The following is a 21,367-nucleotide window of genomic DNA, read 5'->3' as shown; positions in this document are numbered from 1 at the left end:
CCCTGCCTTCACTAGCAGGACCAAGTACTGATTTTGCCCCAGATCCCCAAGTGGCCCCCTCAAGGATTGAACTCACAACCCTGGGTTTAGCAGGCCAATGCTCAAACCACTGAGCTATCCCTCCCCCCCTTCTACATCCATAGTGGCCAAGATGGTGTTTTCTGTTGCGCTCCTCTGGACTCTTTCCAATTTATTCACATCTTTCCTAAAGTGTGCACCCCGAATCAGACACAGTATTCCAGCTGATGCCTCATCAATACTTACATATGACACATCCCAGAATGATATTTTCTTTTTTCACAACCACATCACATTGTTGACTCATATTCAATTTGAGCTCCACCATAATCACCAGGTCCCTTTCAGCAGTGCTACCACAGAGCCAGTTATTCTCAGTCTTGTAGTTGTGCATTTGATTTTTCCTTCCTAAGTGAAGTACTTTTCACTTGTTGTGATTTAATTACCTGTCTCTATTTAAAACAGAAGCAACGAGGGATACATTAGCTCGGATGGGTTTATTGTGCCACTCTGTGCCAAGAATATGGCAACTGTCCTGCATTACCAAGCTCTACTCAGCTGGGCCCCACAAGAGTGGTGGGTAAAGGCTGCATGCAACGCATTTTCAATTGCCCAAGGTTGATGATCCAAGCAGCAGCTCCTATTTGTTCTGCTGCAACCTTTCCTTTCCTGAGTGAAGTAAATCACCCTACAAATAGCCAGCAGCCAGTCATAGCTTTTCTGAGGCTGTGCCACCTATTGCCATGAAAAATGTTTGCCTGTTTGTTGGCAAAGAGGGAGTAATCCGTGTATACCAAAGGAGAATGAGGGTTTGAGGGGGGCTCACCCTGCAATCTCATATTGCCTGCAGCCCTGAGATTGGCTAAGGAGTTGATGCAGAGAGAATAAAAGGAGAAAAAGCGTTTCAAAGAGGAATGTTTACAAGCTAAGCTACAGTGAATTTCAATATTATTTTCCATCAAATATACAGAGCAAAGACAAGCCTTTAGTCATTAAACATAATGTTGTTTGACATTAAATAAAATGCCACACAACTACAATGTAAAAACAAGCTTTGTATGAGTCTGAGAATAAACAGCAAAAAGCTGCTTTTAAATTCCTGTTGAGTAATCAAATATCCATTCCAAAACCCTCTGAATCATGCAGTAATTTGTCTTATCAGAGTCACCACTTAACTGGACACTTTCAGTCTAGAGGGTCAAGAGCCAAACTACATCATATACCAGACATAGCAAATTAAGTACCAGTGAAAGGCACCTGTGAGCAACAGATAAGACAACAACCAAAAAAAATTGGTAACTAATGTGCCCTCCCAGAAACCAGTGTTTCTATCAGACATGACCAGCTGACATGTATACAATATAATTGATGACTCATCCCAGCACTATGAATGGAACTTATCCTCTTGTTCTTCAAGGAATCGACTTTTGGTGGTGTATTCTCTCACAGGAGCACTAGAGGGGGGTGGGGAGTATAGGTGAGTGTCACTCTCATTAGTAAAAAGCAACAGAGGGTCCTGTGGCACCTTTAAGACTAACAGAAGGTGCCACAGGACCCTCTGTTGCTTTTTACAGATTCAGACTAACACGGCTACCCCTCTGATACTTGACTCTCATTAGTATTAATAAGAGCAACTCTTGTAACTCCCATCTGCAGGGACTGCATCATTTGAGGGACTGCTAATGGGCTACAGGACCATTTAGCTCTAGCAAAGAAAGGATAATAAGAACCAACGGCTGGAAGGTGAAGCCAGACAAATTAAAATTAGAAATTAAGCACAATTTTTTAACAGAGAGCGTGATTAACCACTGGAAAAAGCTATCATGGGAAGTGGTGGATTCTTCATCTGCTGATGTCTTCAAATCCAGATTGAATGCCTTTCTGGAAGATGTAATTTAGTCAAACACAAGTTGTTAGGCTCAAAACAGGGGTAACTGGGTGGAATGTAATGGCCTGTGTTATATAGGAGGCCAGACTAGATGATCTACTGTTACCTCCTGGCCTTAAACTCGATGAAACTAAGAAATAGTTCCTCCAGGTAAGGGCACACTGGCTGGTCAGGGTGAGGGAATTTACACTTCCCTCTGTTGTATTTGTTTTGCGGACAGACAAGGAATTTCAGAATTTATGGCTGTCAATCTGGCACCTTTCATCGCCACCAAAGTTCACATGAAAAAAAAAATCCCCCTGATGAGTGAACAAGCACCTTAACTGAAAGCATGCTATAGTTAAAGAATAATTGTTGAATATAAAATCAGAGGCATATTAGTAACCCACTTTCTGCTATCAGAGAACGTTTATTACAATGGCAAAGATGCGGTGCCAGTAGTACACAGGGGTACTACTGAATGTATTGGGTCTCTGGGTATGTTCTCATCGTATTGCAGTAAAACAGATGATAGCCCAATACTGAATATGGTCGCTCCTCTCTGTGCAAAGTTTAAGAAGTAAAAAGGTTATTTCTTAAACTCTGGGAGAAACTGATCCTAAAACTGCCCACCAGGTGCAACATACATATTCTCCTTCACCTGCACTATTTGTGCCAAAGGGAAGTGCAGCTGACATCCTGCCGGAGCTGCTTTATGTATCCCAGCAACAACTAATGAGAACTTTTCCCTGTGAAAGAAATCGGCTTAGTGAACACAAAGGCTGTCTGCAGTGCTCTGACGGGCAGCTCTAAATAGAAGAATGAGGTGCTGCTCTGTAGTCAAAGACTTCTTTATGCAGAGAATGCCTTGAGAATCAGTGAAAACCATGAATCATGTCATCGTGATGCTGGCAATGCTCAATGCCCTTACATACAAATATTCCAGTTTATTGAGAGTCCTGAGAAACGCTCTGCTCAGAGAAGGTGAAGCATTAGCATGCTTGGCAGGGATGCAGAGAAGCAGTGTGTGTGTGAAGGCTGTGAGTCAGTCTGCCTTCATTTACTTACAAATGCGACCTCACTGAAGTTTGGCTCCTGTGGAGTTCCACCGGAGATTAATTCAGCCCATTATATCTAGTCACCATCACAATTTTATCAACAAGCAAAAACATAAAATTCATTTGAAGGATGAAAAAATCCCAGTGGTGACCTCTTATGCTAAAATTGTACTGTTTAAAGGCCTAAGGAGAGCAAGAAATGAAAAAAGAAATGGCACTACTATGAAGTAGCAGCAGAAATTGGCATGCCAATCTGAGACTGTAACACCGACCTCTTGAGTCTTAGGCTGGTGGAATCGAAGGAGCAGGTGTCAAAATCAATTCTGATGAGCTAATTAAGCAAAACAAACAAGCGTACTGCTTGTCCATCTGTAAAAGACTATGGGCCAGATTCTCAGTTCTACTTGGGTTACTGTGTGCCATTCAGACCCGCAGAGAAATCTCCAGTGGAAGGGAGACTCCTCACTGGCATAAAGCTGCACAAGTTGCCCTCCACTCAGCATGTGGGGAGAAGACACTGGCAAAGCAGAGGAGGTCATTTGGTTAGGGGAAAGAAACAGGCAACTTGCCGATCCTCCCCAGCTCCATTGGGAACCTTATTGGTATAAGTCACGGCTGCCCTAGATTCTCTAACTCATGCTGGAGTCTGCCAATCCAGAATCAGGGAGCCTTAATGAGCTCCCTAATGTTCACCCCCCTAGACATGAGCTCAGATGCAGTGGAGGATCAAGGCTAATATTTCTATTGGGCATTGGTAAAAAGACCCCAAGGGTCAGCTTCTTAACCTTCCTCTGACATGTGGACCCTTGACCAGCTTCTCTTGACAGACACACCATATGTCCAAGGCTATTCCAAAGATATGCAATAACACAGTGAGCTGTGATAAGCTTGATAGTTCTGCTAACTTTACATCTAGACTGCATCTACTACAGCACCCACAGCAATAAAGTACTTGTGGCCAATCTAAGAGACATGAGCAATACCTTGGTGATTCTTGCCCCTATGAGCTTATATCTTTTCCATTAAAGCACCTAGCACACTTACAGGAAACCTGATTTTGTTATAATAATAATTGCAAACATGTATATCACCTGTCCATTGCTCCCAGAAGGAAGGATGGTCCAGTGGTAGGGTGCTAGTCTGGAACCAGGGAGACCCAGGTTTAATGCATTTATACTACATGCATATATTATATTGCTCTGCAATAGACTATTTGTGTGACCATAGACAAGTCACTAAGTCTCTGTGTGCCGCAGGCCCCCATCTGTAAAACTGGGATATAACAGCACTGCCCTACCTCACAGGAGTGTTGTGAGGATAAATATATTAAAGATCAGAAGGTTCTGATATACTATGATAACAGGAGCCATGAAAGTATGATACAGAGATTATCGATCCTTGGACTTTTTCAGTGGAGTAGGGCCAAGGAGGTGGCCTTTGGATCTGAAAGCAGAGTGAATTTAAGCTTTGGTTTGGGTATGAAACTGAATCAGATTTTGGGCTGAGTGTCAATGGTGCAAAATCTCTCAAGCTGCTCTTAAGGGCTATCAACTGAAAATGGCAGAAATCTCACAGAAAGAAACTGTCCTCATTAAACTTTTTCAATCTTGGACCCAAATCTCAAGCGTGGCCATGTCTGTGCCAGAACTGGCAAACAGGCTATTTTCAATTTGGGGCTGGATCAGGAAAACAAACGGTAAGAGCAAGTTAGTATCCAGAGAGTCAGATACACAGTCCTTACAGGTGTTCTGAATCAAACATCCAATTTTGATGCATCTCTACTAGAGCTATGCAAATAATCAATTTTTTGGATCACTGGCTGAACTGAAAAATTTACAAAAATCATTTCAGGGCAACATGAAATGAAATTTTTTCAAATGTTTTGACCAGCCAAAAAAGTTTTTAAAAAAATTGTTTGGCGTCAAACAAAAAACATTTCATACAACCCAAAATGCAGGTTTATTTTTGAGGGTTTATTTTTTAAAATAAAATTGAACTACCATTCTAAAACAAAAAAGTTATTCTGAATCAAAATACTTAATTTCAAAAACACTGAAACAAATTGTGTCAATTTAAAAAAAAAAATTTTTGACCAAAACAATTTGGCAAATTCAGCAAGAATTCACTAAATGTTTCAGTCAACCTGAATCTGCATTTTTCTTCAAAAAAAAAAATTTTGTCTGAAAAATTTCACCCAATAATCATTACTTCCCTTATTTCTCTGTTACTGAACGCATTCTTAATTTTATTATTATTATTAGCTTGCCTTTTTCAAAGGTAAATCTCATTGTTATTTTTGCCCCTTTTTTGAAAGAGCTCAGCATTTTCTGAAAATCAGGCCTTTTTAAAAGTGTGTCAAGCTAGACACCTAAAATCTGAGGCACCCAAAATCACTGTCCACTTCTGAAAATCTTAACATAAAACTGGACACAACACTAATGCCTGCTAGTCCTCACCAAACAAAATACTGATAAGGAAAGCTAAGATAGCTTCGTTCTATCAGTCTGACTTACCTGTCCCTAGTAAAACACCATCCAAAGTTCCTTTAGACAAGAAATGTTATCCTTGAAGTCAATGCGAGTTGAGAGCACTTGGCACCTTCCAGGAGAAGGCCCCATGAGAGATGTGATATTAGTTTCCAATATTTCCTGTATCAGAGAGGTAGCCATGTTAGTCTGGATCTGTAAAAAGCAACAAAGTGTCCTGTGGCACCTTATAAACTAACAGAAGTATTGGAGCATAAGCTTTCGTGGGTGAATACCCACTGCGTCTGACGAAGTGGGTATTCACCCATGAAAGCTTATGCTCCAATACTTCTGTTAGTCTATAAGGTGCCACAGGACACTTTGTCAATATTTCCTGGTTACTTCTTGTTCATACCTCAATTTTCAACGATGCTGCAAATTTTAATCCATAAAGATGGTATTTATTCATATAAAGCCTGATCCAATGCCCACTGAAGTCAGTGGGAGTCTTTCAGTTGACTTCAATGAGATTTGGATAAGACCCCTGTGGAAAATATCTTCTGTTGAGTATTTTCAAGATTCCCATCAAATGTCCTATCATGCATTATGAAGGCAAAATGTTTAACTAGCATGGCTGGCAGAAGGTTACTAAACATAAGCAAACAACTGTAGTAGCATATGTACTACAGCTCTTTCAAAAATATGAGTGATGCAGGTAAATGATCGTCTACTGTGCTGGGAAGTAAAGCTCCTCTAGAAACCTGACACTGGGTATGCATTCTGACTGTGGTACAAAGGAGCACAACGCCTGTATGGCTGAAACTGCTTTTCCTGTACAGGTGAAAGTTTACATGTATTCACTAAGATCTAGGAGAGAGAGAGATGAGTTACCAACTGGTAACTAAAGCCCCAGTCCTGCAGTCTGACTAGGTGCTTCCCTACCCACAAGGGTTCAGGGCGTAAAACCATTAATTTTTTGTAAATGGTGATATAATTTTATAATTACAGAATAAAGTATATAACATCCTCTTCCTCCCCTACAGTTCAGAAGATTTGGTCCAGGGACCGAATAAGCCCTTGTTTTGGTCTCCCTGGTTTTTTATTGCTTGTTCCCAATAATCTATGGAGTTCTGGGTTCTGTGGCCCCTCCCTCACTTGAGGGGGCAGGGCCATTCATTGATTTGGTGGATTCAAATAAACTGCCTTACAAAGCTATTTTAAAATATTTAGGGCCAGATTATAACAACTCTACAATAAGTAGCACCTTGATCTTTGAACATCCCTTGAAATCAATGAAACAATTCAAGGAGTAAAGTACTACAGTGTGAATAAGGCTATCCCAAGCTAGCCCCGAATCAGTAGTAATAAAATTTAACAACAAATCTAGAAAAGCCTGTGTTCTTTCTGATAAAGAGAGAGCTGTTGCAAAAAGCACTAATTATAGAGTTGTTGCCTTCTCATTTTGGTGAAGGCCTTTATGGCTGATGTGATGCTGATACGTTAACAGGAAAACAGACAATGTCAGTAGCACTGATTAATAACCGGTATATTTGTTATGACCTACAGATGACAAAGATGTTTGTCAAGTTCTATCTAGCATTGTCATTGTTCACAGTTTGCCAGTATGAGTCATGAGACCCACTCTCCACATTTGTCCCCTCAGTTGCCTTCAGCACCCGCCTCAGCTTCCCGGCACATGTTTGCACAGCACCTTTTATTTGCTAATCAGATTCGTGTAATTATTGCAGGGACTCAAACATTAACAGTTCTACAGTCACATAACTGAAATCTTGTGTCAGAAGAAAATAAAGAGAGGGATTTAAAAGATCAAAAGCCATTCCACATAAGTGTTGTTCTTCACTACTATGCACCGTGACAAATTCTGCCCTCAATAACACCCACGCAACCCCAATAGGCTATAACTGAGCGCAGATTCCAGCCCATTTCATTTCAATTTCCATATACTCTGAACAGCAACATGTTACTTGACATCATACAACACCCGTGATCACATAATCTACTCGTAGGCTTAGCTATTGCAAAAAATACATATTTCTACCAGGTTACTTTATAGCTACAGATTGTATGACTATTTCCTCAGTGTCTTGCTGAGCTACTCGCCAGCTGCTCTGGTGGTTGAGGTGTTTAAAAAAGAAATCTCTCCAAGTACAGTATGAAAAATAGAATGGAGTGTGTCTCATTCTCTATAGAAAAGAAGAGGAGATAGCAAAGCATTTCTCACTTTTCTGGAGATTAATAAATATAAAGTAAAGGTGCAACTGAGTCAACTGCAAGAAAAAGAAGAAAGAATGCATCTTTATAGACTTTTAAACTTCAGTGGCCAACGTCTGCTCTAAATTATACCCAGGAAACATCCTTTAGTTCAATAGGGTTATTCTCGTGTAAGTGAGAACACAATAAGGCCCATACAATGTGTTTACGCGTCATACTGAACTCCCAAAGGAGTGATGAAATGCACCTCAGTCTCTGAAAAGCCTTCAGGTAAGTTTATTATTTGTATACCTTGTACTTGTATGTCTTGCTCCTTTTTTCTTAACAGTAAGACATTTAGCATGAATGCTTTTGTGTTCTGTTTACAAGTTGCCATTTCTTGGCAGAACATACCAAGAGGCACCTGTTATTAAATCACTGGAATCTTGTCAAGAACTGAGTCAGAGCTTCTGACACACTAGAAAACTAAGGAAAGGGGTTAGCTTCTAATATTTGGGTTCCTTCCTTGAAAACTTCCAGAATTTTTCCTCCCTCCCTTGCCATATAGCCCAATACAGCACTGGCTCTGCCTTTCCACAATCTTAAAGTTCTGTCCTCAACTTCAGGCTGTCAGGAGAAAGGGCTCCCAATTCATAAATCTTAATTTCACTAAGATGAAACTAATATTACCATGACATCCATTTTTACCAGTGCCTTTTAGCATAATATGATACCAAATAGGTTCTTGACTCATGTAGCATGAGATGTAAGCTAGATATCTTTAAAAAAAGTTCTCTCTATATATACACACACACACACACACCAAATAATACATATATAGACATATGTATTTGTCTATATATGTATCACTCTGTGTGTGTATGTGTGTATATACACACACACATATACACATATATATATATATATATATATATATATATAAGTGTATGGATATACACACACATTACAGAGACACACATAAAAACAGAACGGGGTAACCAGGGACAGTTCAAATCTCTTTACTAATAATATTAATCTTTCTCTTACAGATTGCTTTCAGATAGCTAAATTGGCATTGGCTAGTTTTGGTATAAAAATAAAGGACTAGCAATCCTGTTAGTTGTGGGAAACAAAAATATATAAAAGTTGATTTATCAAGCCAATCATAGTAACGCAAACACATTACGTAAAAACCAAAAGCACATGAAACTCAGGTAAGAGGATAAAAAAATGCAGCTTCCCTTAACATTTGAATGGTCTAAAGTAAAAGTCACTTACTTACCTATACAAGTGGAGTTTTCATTCCCCAATCGGTATCCCCTGGGACAGTTCCAGTGCTGTAAAACTGAGAGGCTAACAAAATCAATTTTGAAAAATACTGGCAAAAAAGCAGTAAGTACGAGAAACATAATCTTATGCTTTTTGAACTGTCAATAGAGAGCAACTTGCTTGTACTCAGTCATATCCACGACAAGATGAACATGTGTATTCCCAGAGTGTTTCTACAACAGCCAGCTTTATGCAATGGGACATCTTTTCACAACCCCCCACAGTTTTTTATCCCTGTCTTGCTTTTCTTGTCACTTCAGTCCCTACTACAACCTTTGAGGAAATTCCAGCAAGATTTCTTCCACACACACGTTTCCTCTCTCTCTCTCTCTCTCTCTCTCTCTCTCTTTTCTTTTTTTTTTTCTTAAGTCAAGTATGAAATGCCTGACACCCTTGCCACAAATTTAACACAGCTTAAAAGCAAAGCTCACGAGGATCACTGCAAATTTCCTTGCAACAAGCAAAGCTGTGGAATAAATCTTAAAAACAGAAAAGCTGTGAAAGTGCCCACCACGGACCTTAAATGAGTTTGGGGGTAGCTATCTATAGGTATTATCCCTCCTAAAACATAGTTTCTCTTTATATACAAACTGGGAATGACTCCCCATTCCTTTTTAAAGCTGTGCTTGCCCCACCTCTTCTCTTTTTAGTGCCACTTGAGTGAAGCCTGTGTTTGCAAATAGTAATGTTGTCAGTTCTGTACTACAGGGAAGCCAGTCAAAGTGCAGATATCCCACCGGGCATAATAAATAATCAGTATTGTAAAAAAGCAGTCCCTGGTGCCTAGCAGCTACCTGCTTAACACTGGCTGTACTTTAGCTTCTCAGCAGCTGTATCCAGACTTAATCATGACTGTACATACATAGTGTATGAATAACTAGTCATTCATATTAATAACATCATGTGTTTCATTACCAGAAACTTTATCCTAAATCCATATTTGTGCATAAACAGAAAAAAATATAATCTTCCAGGTTTCCTGAGGTATATTTTTGCCTGGAAAGTTGGATTACATTAGGGTCAAATTCAGAACTGGCAACCACTTACATCAGTCTGAATTTGGCCAATCGTTCTTTCACAATCACAGGCAGATAGTTACTGTCAGGAACTGAGACAACATGTGGTCTGATTCTGCCCTGTTTTGCACCTGCTGTAGTCATTGATATCTGTGCACAGAGGCTACCATTCTGACACAGTGGCCTTTTACACCCACTTTTCACAGGAGTAAATGACTACAAGATGCTAGGTAGTGATGAATCAGGCTCACTTTCTTCCTGCTGCTCCAAAAATCCCCGACATACAAGCATTATCGACCCAATTCAGCAAAGTACTTAAACACGTCCTTAAGTGATTTGCTGACTATGGATGGATTTAAATGCGCTAAAATTTAAATAGCTGCTTAAGTGCTTTGCTGAACGGGGGCCTGTTACACTAACTATCGTGCGGTGTTTGGTTTTTATATTATTCTTACGGCATTATTTTGGAATAAATACTCTGATGCAGCAGCAGCTGGGAACACTGGCAGCACCAGAACCCAGCACAGCTGTACGCTAGTCCATCCCTGGGAATTTTTTTTATATTTGCTTGAATTGACAAAACGTGTGGACTTGTACTGATTGAAAATAAGAACCATGAAACATTGATTTTAAGCTGTGCAGCTCTCTGCCAAGAGTAACTGTGTGAAACTGTTTCTTGATGTTGATATCCATGCACAATAATGTTCTGCTTGCTTAATCCACTGCCTTCCTTGCAAGAACCGGGGAAAGCCACTAATTAAATCTTTACTGACAAATGCAAACCTTGTTTTCCTGTAAGACATTCAGAACTGGATTCACAACTGTGTGCACTATAAACCAAAAGTAATGTCAATTATAAAGGGCCAGAAACTGCAGCCCCGACTCCTGCTGAATAGCACTCACCCATGCAAAAAGCCCTACTGAATTCAACGGGCCTACTGGTGTGAATGAGAGGTATTCACTGAAGGTTGGGGTTTGCAGAATCTGCTGTAAATTGTGATGTTCACCCATTAGTACATTTTCACTAACAAAATGACTTTGGGTCATGGCTTTACTTCACCTCTTCCCCCATATTCTCTTCTAAATTCAAGTTGGGGGGTGGGGGGATAGTGCCTGAGCAGCACTAAAGGAATGCATCACTTCTCTGTGAGTAATCACCAGGCAGTGTTTGCCAAACTGTGCGGTGGGCCTCCCCTGAAGAGTGCTGACCTCCTCCAGGTCAGGCTCACACAATCCCACAAAAAAGGAGGGGGGGAAATGAATAATCTCTCCCTTTTCCTTAGAACCAGGGCCAATTTTACTCCTAGGACACTCATTCTCTCAATCTCCCCTTTCCCACACATGGCTCTATTCAACCTCTCCTCCATCTTTTACCCTGATTCTTTACTCTGTCTTCCCTCTACCCAAAACAGGCTCAGAAGGAAGGCCCATGGATTTTTGTTTTCCCTTCCATCTCAGATCCCAGATAGTGGGTGGGAGAAAGGAGAAAGTTTGAACAGCCAACACCAGAATAACCTTTACTTTAGGCAGAGCCCCTTTCAGTGCAGTCAGACAACAGCAAACCTCCAGTCACCCATTAATTTCAGGACTGTCTTATAAACAGAGGATCCCAAAAAACTGGAGAGAAGCTCTCTCAGTGGTGGCATTTTCCATCTCCAAAAGCTAGATCTACCTCAGACTTGACAAATCCAGAAGTGAATACCTAATATTAGTTACTGAAATCTGGATAAAAGAGATCGTGCCTCATTTCCTTAGTCCAAAGTAGGAATTTCCAAGAAAGAGAGGAAATTGAACATGCTGGCTTTCCAAATGCACCATGGGCTGTTTGCTACAGCATCTTATTTTAAAATGTCTGTTGTAATACAGGGAGTGCACTGGACCGGGTCTCAGGAGATCTGGATTCTATTCTTGTCTCTGCCACTAGCCGGCTGAGTGACTTTAGGCAATTCAGTCTGGCCCGATTTTGAAAGCTGTTTAGACATCACTGTACTCAGCATTGCAGTGCCTGATTTAGGTGCCTAAATCTTATTTTCAAAAGGGATTTAGACACATAGGAGCCTAAATCCCATCAGCAAGCAATGGGATTTTGGCTCCTTTGGTGCTTAAATCTCTTTTTAAATTATATTTAGGCTCCTAAATCAGTTAGGCATTGCAAGGCTGAGTGCAGCAATGTCTAAATACCTTTAGAAATCTGGGCCTTAGCCTCACCATGCCTCAGTTTCCCTATCTGTAAAATAGAGATAGGAATACTGACCACCTTTGTGATATACAGATGAAAAGTACTATATAAGAGAGAGGTGGTAATATTATTATTTAGTGCTTAGGAGAGAAATGCTGCAACAAGGGAGCTGAGATGATGTAATCAGGACCATTACTTCCATATGGGCAAGGATGCAAAACATGTAGTGGCTGTTTATAGTGTGACTGTCAGTGGGGAACTGAGGAACAGTCCTGGACAGAAAAGCCCAAAAGCCAGCTTCTGGTTCCTCCCCAGTGGCCCTGAGTTGTAGAAGCTCCAGGTACAGAATGCCTATTGAAGTTGAATACTCTCAGTCAGGGTCGTGCCAGGGAATCAACTTCACAACAGTAGCAGAGGGATTCAAGTGCACCTCACTGTAATGAGGTTTTCTGCTAACCTCCAGGAAAAATGGGTGATGTATTTGTTAACATGCCGTTTCCTACCCACCGAGAGCTTATCTGGATCTCTGGAATTACCACCCCAGTGGAAAATATTTCCAATGACCATGACTGTGCTGAAGACACTACTGAGTAGTGCTCACTTCCTTCTCACACTTATTGGTCATATGATCAACAAGCTGAAAGTGTATGTCAGACAGCTTTAACATGGGGCAGATGCAAGGAATATAAATCTGCATGCTATTCCATACACCACAGGCAAAGCAGGAGGGGCACAGAGTGAGAGGCATATTCTAGTGTTGTCTGGGCATACAACTGAAAGCCAGGGTTTTTTAAATTCTAAGCCTGGCTATGACATGGATCTTTCTGTGGCCTTAGGCAGAACTCTGTAATTTCCTCATCTGTAAATGGGGGATAATTCTTACTGTCATAATACTGAGATGTCATGAAGATTAATTAATTGATATTTGTAAAGGACTTTAATAATGAAAAGTGTCAGGAATACTAAGTATTATTATGCTTCCTGTCCTCACTATTTATTTCGCAATAATTCATGTGCCAAATACCTCACTTGATTTGGTTTTCATGGCTTGAATTCTATATTTTTTCTGTTATAATTTAAAAAATTCCTATTACTAATAGGATCTTCTGTTAAGATTTTTTTTTAAGGCAAAAAAGCCATGAAAAAGCTCTTACACTAACAGCAATTACAGCATTAGCTGTAATGTGCATCATCCACTTTAGGCACTTTCACGTCTTTAATTTTGACTTGTAGGCTTTCACATGATGCCTGACAACTAGAAGATATTCAAAGGAATTCACAAGTAATTCAAAGAGGTATCATTTTCTGAAAGTTATAATTTTTGTAAAATGTAATAGAATAGCTAGACAATTTAACAGAATACCATATTAACATTCTAGAGAAACAATTTAGTGATCTGCTTATTTATGATATAGGTAGAGCCCACTGGGTTATTTTGTCCGGTGATGCTTTAGATCTCTCTGTTAGATGACTACACTAGATCAGCTAAGCATCAGGTTTCGGAATACCAACACTCCCTGGAACCAAATGGCTCAAATTGAAGCAGACCTTCATTATTCTGAGTTGCTATAGATACATTAAAGTTGAGTACCATTTACCATGTGAGGATATTGAGGATGAAACCTAAAACCTGAGTATAGGACTGCTTGTGTGCCTGACAGCACTCTTCCTCGTCTCACTGTCCTTGGTCAAAAATGTATCCTCCCCCATAGTAGTAAAATGATTCCTCGTCTATGTATCTGAACACAGACATGCTGCGAGATCCTTCGGGATGAAATCTGGCACTGAGCTTCAGAGCAGCTGAGCACTCAACACTTCCATTGAAGTCAATGGGAGCTGCAGTGATTAGAATTTTGGACTATCAGGACACGTTTGTATTCTGTAGACAAATTATCAGATGCATTGCTACTGTGTGTGTGCACCTTTTTTCCCCATGAGTTCTGGCTGGGGAGATGGATAATTAACAGAACTACATAATTATTTAAAGTCAATTTCAGTCTGTGGATTGCAACCCTCTGCAGATGACTCACTTTCTCTCTCTCCTCATCTGTAGGTTTGTTCCTCTATAGTAAATAAATGTCTGAGTTTATTCTAAGGTTTTCTTTACAAACACTTCCTGAGAAATTTGGAGTAGTATCACTTGATTAGTTTAATGAATTAGCTCCCTTTATTCTGACAAGTTTGTATGCCCCCATATCTCCAGCTAGCTTGATTCTCGGCTAACTTACACCAGCTTGACACAGGTAAATGTGTGTGTTTGTGTGTAACTGGTGTGAGAGGAGAATCAAAACACACGAGGATACACATAGATACACATGTATATACACACATTGACAAAAGGATCCTGTAGGGTTCCTAATTTATGTCTAGTTAAATCAGATACTGTCCATAATACTATGGTGGATTACAAATGAACAGATGTAGATGCAAACATCATTGTAGGCCAGTTTTTCAGAGTAAAAAATAAACAGCGCTTCTTTCCATTGTCGTGGCTGCGACTTGCTGAGAACTCCTTGGGGGGAGATGGCAAGACATTCTTAGTGAAGGGTGCCAACTCTGGCACTGTCTTCCTCCTACAGTTAAGCAGAGCCTTTGTTGATGACTTTCTGAGCACAGTGAAAGTTCCATTCATTTAATTTAGCATTTCCCTTATTTGGGCATTCAGCTGGGGCAGAAAGGATTGGTTTGGGGGGGGTGGCAGAGAGCAGGCTTAATAAACTGTGTTGCCAATTGCTGGCAATATTTATTTATCTATTTTTAATTGTGTATTGAGTAAACAGTGAGGTGATCTTGGGATGCAGAAAATTTCTAATGAATAAATATTTGAGTTGCAGAACCTCCTGAAGAATCCACTTAAGGCAGAGTCTTGCACTGAAAAGTGAGCAAAGCTAGCTGCAATGCAATTTATTCATCTGAAGTAACATTAAAGCACTGAATAGATCTAAGGTGAAAAATATATGGCTATTTGGATCCTTTCCTATTGATCATCAGAGTCTTGTATGTGGATCTGCTATACCATATTAGGAAGTAATTACAGTTGGTAGGATAAGGGGCATCTCATCGGCAAGGGGCCCAGCCATACACAAAGCAGGCTGACCTGATACAACTTCAGAGGCAGCCTCACAGCTGCCAAGAGACAATGCCAAAGAGCCTATCACGGACCTCAAATGCCACTGTGAGAACGATATCCCGGAACTCGGCATCCAAGACACACCCTGTTTGAGGCCACAGCTGTCAATTCTCCTCTTGGGGAAAGACAAGAAAAAGAGAGCAGGGTGGGAAGAAAGGCTGCAGTACTTGGTGCAGGCACAACTTATACTTGATTTTTAAAGGGCACTGATGGTTTATCAAATAAACTCGCTGCTTATTTTAAATCTGCATCTTATTATTGGAAGAAGTGAGTTTTTTGAATATGGAGGCTCAAATTCAGGCTTGAGTGGGTGCACCATCTTGGAGCCAGAATGTGAAGGTTTTCAGAAGAGAACAAACAAGCAGTAATGCTACTTTGTTTGCTGCTACTCCAAGACAGGATCTGTGTGATGCAGTAATCATGAGTGTGTTTTTAGTAGGCAGCAGACAGAAATATTACTATTCCCAGAGGCGGAGCTAATGGAGGGCACGGGGAGGGGGGGGGGGGGGAACGTTTTCACTTTTTTGCCTCCCGCCACAGCCTTTAGGTCTATGAGAGGCACCTTGTCAAGCATATTGTGCAACTGACAAAAGGAGGTGTAAGATACAAATTTTCACAAAGGGCTGGAGAGCAAGCCCACTGCGCACTCACCCAGCAGCAGCAGCTGCTGTCCTATAGGGCCTGGCCCAGATCCCCGGTCTGCGCATTGCAGCATGGCACACAGGGTCATGTGGCACTGTGACCCCAGGATGCAATGCCACTCACTCAAATTTGACCGGGCTGCCCCTCTGTCATGGGATCAAACCTGAATGGTGCTGTGAACCCATACACCAGGTCTCAATGCCCAGAGTGGGGGGCCAGGCCACGCCCCGTGGTACAGGAGCTGACGCTGCCAGGTGAGTGTGGGGAGGGTTCATTCTTCAAACCACCACCAAAGACCCATCACCCACCCAATTGCAACACCTGGCTCAGTCACTGACTATTACCAGAGTGCTTTTCATGCAACTAAATATCCTAGGAGCCAACTCCTGCTTGGTTTCCTACACATAGGTCCATTGACTTCACTGGAGACTACTCAAGGGAGCAAGGTGCAGAGGATTCAGCATTAAAGGGCTCTGGGAAACCATTTCTTTGTAATCCAGCAGTGGAGTGATTATTTTATTGGTGTACAGGACTAACAATCAATCAGCAGCATACCTACAAACTGTCTACTCAGTTATATGGCAATGTATACTAGCTGCATAGACTATGCTTGGATGCACAGTTTTATCAGCCACATTGGGACAGAACTTGGCCCACGTGATGGCCCCTTTTGCCTCTCTGGGCAAATTAGGCTTCTCCTGGTCGGCGTGGGGGGGGGCGATACTAGCTAACAGAGTTGGATCTGCACCACTCTGTCCCTCTCCCACAATGCAGGAGATATGTCAGGAGCAAGTAGGGCGACCAGACAGCAAGTGTGAAAAATCGGGACGGGGGTGGGAGGTAATAGAAGCCAATATAAGAAAAAGACCCAAAATCGGGACTGTCCCTATAAAATTGGGACATCTGGTCACACTAGGAGCAAGCCAAGGAGAGAGCAGGCATAGCTGGAGTGCTGCTGTATAAATAATAAATAAAGTCTACCACAGGTAGTTCTCAACCTGCTCCATCTGTATATATGCTGAGCATCAAGGAGGCCTGCGTTCTGTTTTCCTCTCTGGCACAGACTTCTTGTGTGATTTTGGGTAGGTCACAATCTCTCCCCATCTCAGTTTCCTTACCTATACAAGGGGGATAAAGATACTTCCCCTCCCTCAAAAGACTGCTTGAGGCTTAATTCATTAACATTTGTCAAGTGCACTGAGCTCAGCTGGAAGACGCAATTCAAAAGTGCAAAGCACTTGTTATAATGTATTTCTACTAACAGTATACTACATAGAGAAAACAAATATGGGGGGAAACAAAAAAAAAAGATCCAGTTAGGATTATACTGTATTTGCATTTGGGAAAAGTACTGATGAATTGTACAATGAGTATGATATGGTATTATCATAACATTTCTGTAAGTCACTGAGAACTACTAAATATTATTGAATGTCCCTTAACAGTAAGTATCTTGAATATAAATGTCTACATTATGGTAAAATATATTAATTTTTCATTTGTGATATGTAAATATTTTTACTCCATACTGAAATCATTACACTGTATATAGGAAGCTAAGAGCAAAATGGGTTAACTATGTAAAGTCCCTATATACACCGAGATAAGGCAACATGCAAAGGAGCCCTCAGTGATTTTACTAAATCTAGCAGACCACATCTCTACAAAAGTACCAAAGTAGCCAAAAATAATCTGGTAACATTTCTCGGTGATCACTGGCTTGTACACTGTATAGAAAGCTACCTCATTCTCTTGTGTCATTTCATTAGATACCTCTATTAAAAATTACTGTGTTTTATTTACTCTAATAGCCCCAAAGTACAGTAGCTACAGTTTTCAAAAGTGTTCCAAATACTGTAGTATCACTGTTACAAACAAGAGTGTTTGGGGCTGTTCTGTAGTATATGATAGTATTTACAGTCATGCTCAATGAGGTACAGTTTCAAAATGGAGTTACACACCCAAATCCTTCTCTGCCAGGAAAGTGGGAAAGGGTTAGGTGTACCTCTCGGGCAACGCTTTGAAAATTAACCCTCTGTGTCCACTTTTCCAAAATGAAACAAGACTCTAGTAAGGGGAGAGGGGCGGGGGAATTCTATTCTGAGAGTTTGCATGTGTTTCCAAATGCTACTGAAACCTCTCCATTTGTGTGTATGGAGTTTGCCTGCCTTATTTGGAGCTTGGCTCCCAGGCAATGCAGAACATGTTGTTAAAAAAAAAGATTAAATACCTAAAATACCTGGATCAAATAGTAAAATTCTAATAATATCTCAATATCCATAGACAGACATCTCAGGACCTACCTTAAGCATGTTGGCATGAAAGTCACAAACCAATTCCTGTGTGAATTCTCAGTGTTCACAATCTCTTGATGCTACAAACATGTGGACCCTTGGGCGTGGGCTCTCATCATGTTGCTGGAGCACATGCTCTTCTTCATGTTCTAGGATTAAGGATCTGGAGTGACAGCTCTTCCCCTCTAGCTATACAGCATATAGGAACTGATCATGCTCAAGTCAACAGCAAAACTCCCATGGATTTCAATAAGCAGAAAACTAAGTCTATCTACAGCAAAGGGACAGATTCTCAGCTAGTGTAAATCAGTGTGGCTCCACTGAAGTAAATGTATTTTCAATGGTATTGTGAATCTGTCAGGATGACAATGGGTCTTTTGAGAACAGGATATTTTAGTCTTATGTTCTGCACGTTGTTGTTTTTATTAATTATTAATTTCATAATTTAAAATGTATTTGCCCTAAATCTAAAATCCTTATTCCATCTTAGAGTCAAAACTCGTACTGAAGTCAAAACATACTTTGCCTGAGTAAGGATTGAATAAAACCAGATTAAAAACTTTAGGATTTGGCCTTTACTGTATATTATTTTATACCTGAGTCGATTGTAGGCGGTCAGGTATTAGGACATAACATGTAGCCATTTCTGCACGTCTCTTTCATTTGTATGGGAGGGTTCAATGACCACAGCAACAAGCGACTGAGGTCAAAATGTTTAGTCCCTGCTACCAACAAGATCACGTGTTATTTAACATGCAGATTACTCTTCAGAAACATGAGCTGGTGAAAATATTACCTTATATTGACAAGTGCTATTCTGGATCAAGTACAGCCTCACGGTGACCAGCACCTCAGCCATAAAATGAAGGAGAGGGAAAAATCCATTAAACAAGGAAGAATTCAAAACCAGAAAGCAATCCGAAGTGTTGTGGAGCAAGCTGTTTGGGTAGCAATGCTGAGTGGTTACTAGGCTCTGAGCTTGCAGTTACACCCAGTAATAACAGCTGCTGTTGTCCATAGTTTTCTTCGTCAGACTGGGATCAGGATTGGATCCCCTGGTTTAGGCTTTGGGGTACGTTCAGATGGTTAAAGAAGGTAGAGTTCGTAGACTTGGCATATCAGCCTCACATTCTTAATGCTGGGCCACACATAATGAAGATTTATCTCTGAAGGTGGCAGAATTGTTCTAAACTTTCAACCCATAAACAAATGAGCTGGGCTACTCTTGATGGGGGAGTAGCCCAATCAAGATCATGTGGAGTCCTTTTGTTTTAGAATTCTCTTGGCAAACTGAACTGCTCAGCCTGTTCCCATATAGGTGGTGAGGACTGGAAATAATATGCCTGAAATCATATTGCATCCCATAAGTGTGGAATTCAGACCCTGCAAATTGCAGCTCAGAGTCAGGGACTATTTCTTCCAGAATGTCAAAATGAGAACTTTTCCATGCCCAGTTGACTTGTGAGTCTACTAAGAAGCAGAATTTCCACAAATCTAGAAAAAGTCAATGCCAGAAAAGCATGCCTCCTCCTTCCCACCGGCCCAGTGCTATCCTTTCCCAAGGTCTATCTGGCAAATCGGTGGTTATGAGAGGTTCTTTGAGCTGTGTCTCTGGTCATTTGGCAAGACTTACAGAATTCCACCTTGTATTTTCGGTCCTGCTCTATGCCGAGTTATTACACGGAAATTCAGGCTCACTCCCAGCTTTTTGTAAGGTCCTGGTGCTTCTAATAATGTTATTCTGCAAGGAATGTAGGACTACAATGAGGTAATTAGAATTTCTGCATAAAAATCACAGGCTGGATATGGACCCGTTAAGTAACTGGGCTCTCTCTTAAAATCATGGATAGTTTGCAGTTGTGTATCAGCATTAGTGGATATTTTAATCAGTCCTAACTCACATGCTGAGGCTAGCAGGAGATACAGGAGCACAAGTAGATGCCACTGAATCGTACCAAGCCTCCGGAGAATATGGGTGATTAATAGGGCTCCTCAAGAAGGTGTGAGCCACCCCTAAGGACCTCCCTGGTGCATATTCAGAAAGAGGCTTGAAATTCATAAAATGCATGAGCAGTCTTAGACATCTAAGGAGCATCATATTGAAAACTTTATTGTTTATTAATAGAACATGTAAGTTGTGATCTGTCACAATCTTGAAGCTATCAAAACCTTGCAAACATTTTGTGAATCTCTCTCATGCTCATAGACTTGTCAATCATTCTCTCTAGTTGTGCGTACTTGATCTCGGCGTCAGAAAGCTGTCTGGAACAACATGCGACAGGATTTTAAACATCTCACTGAAACTGGAGTAGAACGCCAACAACTTTAACTGCTGGCATCTGTTGAAACGGCGGTAGAATTGGAAACATCATCAAATGCCTGTTCCAGGGATGTGGTCAATAGATAATTTAGATCCACCAAATTTTCGTGTGCTTTCTCCCAAATTCACACAGAGTCTGCTTGAAATAGTTAATAAGGAGACTGGGCTTTTGTGGAATGTGCTCCAAAAATTTACCAGAGGAAGAATAAATTTCATCATTTCAGATATATTTTTAGATCATGGTATTTCAACTATAGTTGTAACTTCCTCTGGATCTGGCCCCCAGCCCTCTTTATCAATTACATGCTCTTTGAACTATGATGGGGTTTCTTGTAGCATACATTTTTCTATATTTGTGTCAAACAGCTTCTATCACCTTCAAGATATGGTATAGTCCTTTTTTTTATGACGCTGACAGACCCCATAGGAGCACATCACTCTGTCAGTGCTTTAAGTACACTATTCCTTCCTCTCCTATCCAGTCCCTCCTGTACTGTGGAAAGAAGGCAGATTGGAACCCTCCAGACTGCATTCAACACACAAGGAAAGGCCCTTTTTTAGTCCAATCCACACTAGTTGTCCTTTAAGCAGGTAGTTTTCACCAAACATGGTTCCAGCTTTTACTTTGTGTTTTATGAGGCCCACCTCAAAGATTGTAGTAACTTGCAGTGGCCACATTAATAATCAAAGTGTCAAACACATACTTCCTTGCCTTTGTAGGTAATATGGACTTTGAATTAACCCAAATATCTTATCTGTGCATGGGGTCTATTGAGCACTACCCAGAGCTGTTCCAATTTATGACTGGAGAACCCCTCCTGAAAAGTATCTTTACAAA

The 21,367-nt window shown here is 40.8% G+C and overlaps 1 protein-coding gene across 9 annotated transcripts in view; it reads right to left on the bottom strand.

Annotated features, from left to right (window-relative positions):
- EGF (epidermal growth factor) overlaps nt 1–9,602 on the bottom strand; it is a 112,426-nt gene extending 102,824 nt beyond the window's left edge. For all 9 annotated transcript variants that reach the window (XR_002889095.2, XR_010601287.1, XM_024106848.3 and 6 more), the window contains exon 1: nt 8,902–9,602. Coding sequence is in view for 7 of the 9 variants with exons in the window: in XM_024106848.3 (XP_023962616.2) it covers nt 8,902–9,028 (127 nt within the window). In the remaining 2 variants the exon portion in view is untranslated. The remainder of the gene's footprint in view (nt 1–8,901) is intronic.
- Nucleotides 9,603–21,367: the final 11,765 nt, after the last annotated feature.

This window comes from Chrysemys picta, chromosome 5 (genome assembly GCF_011386835.1).
Source record: "Chrysemys picta bellii isolate R12L10 chromosome 5, ASM1138683v2, whole genome shotgun sequence".
Classification (NCBI taxonomy): Eukaryota; Metazoa; Chordata; order Testudines; family Emydidae; genus Chrysemys; species Chrysemys picta.
The sequence above is the reverse complement of the archived record's forward strand: the minus strand, read 5'-3'. Positions and strand labels throughout refer to the sequence as shown.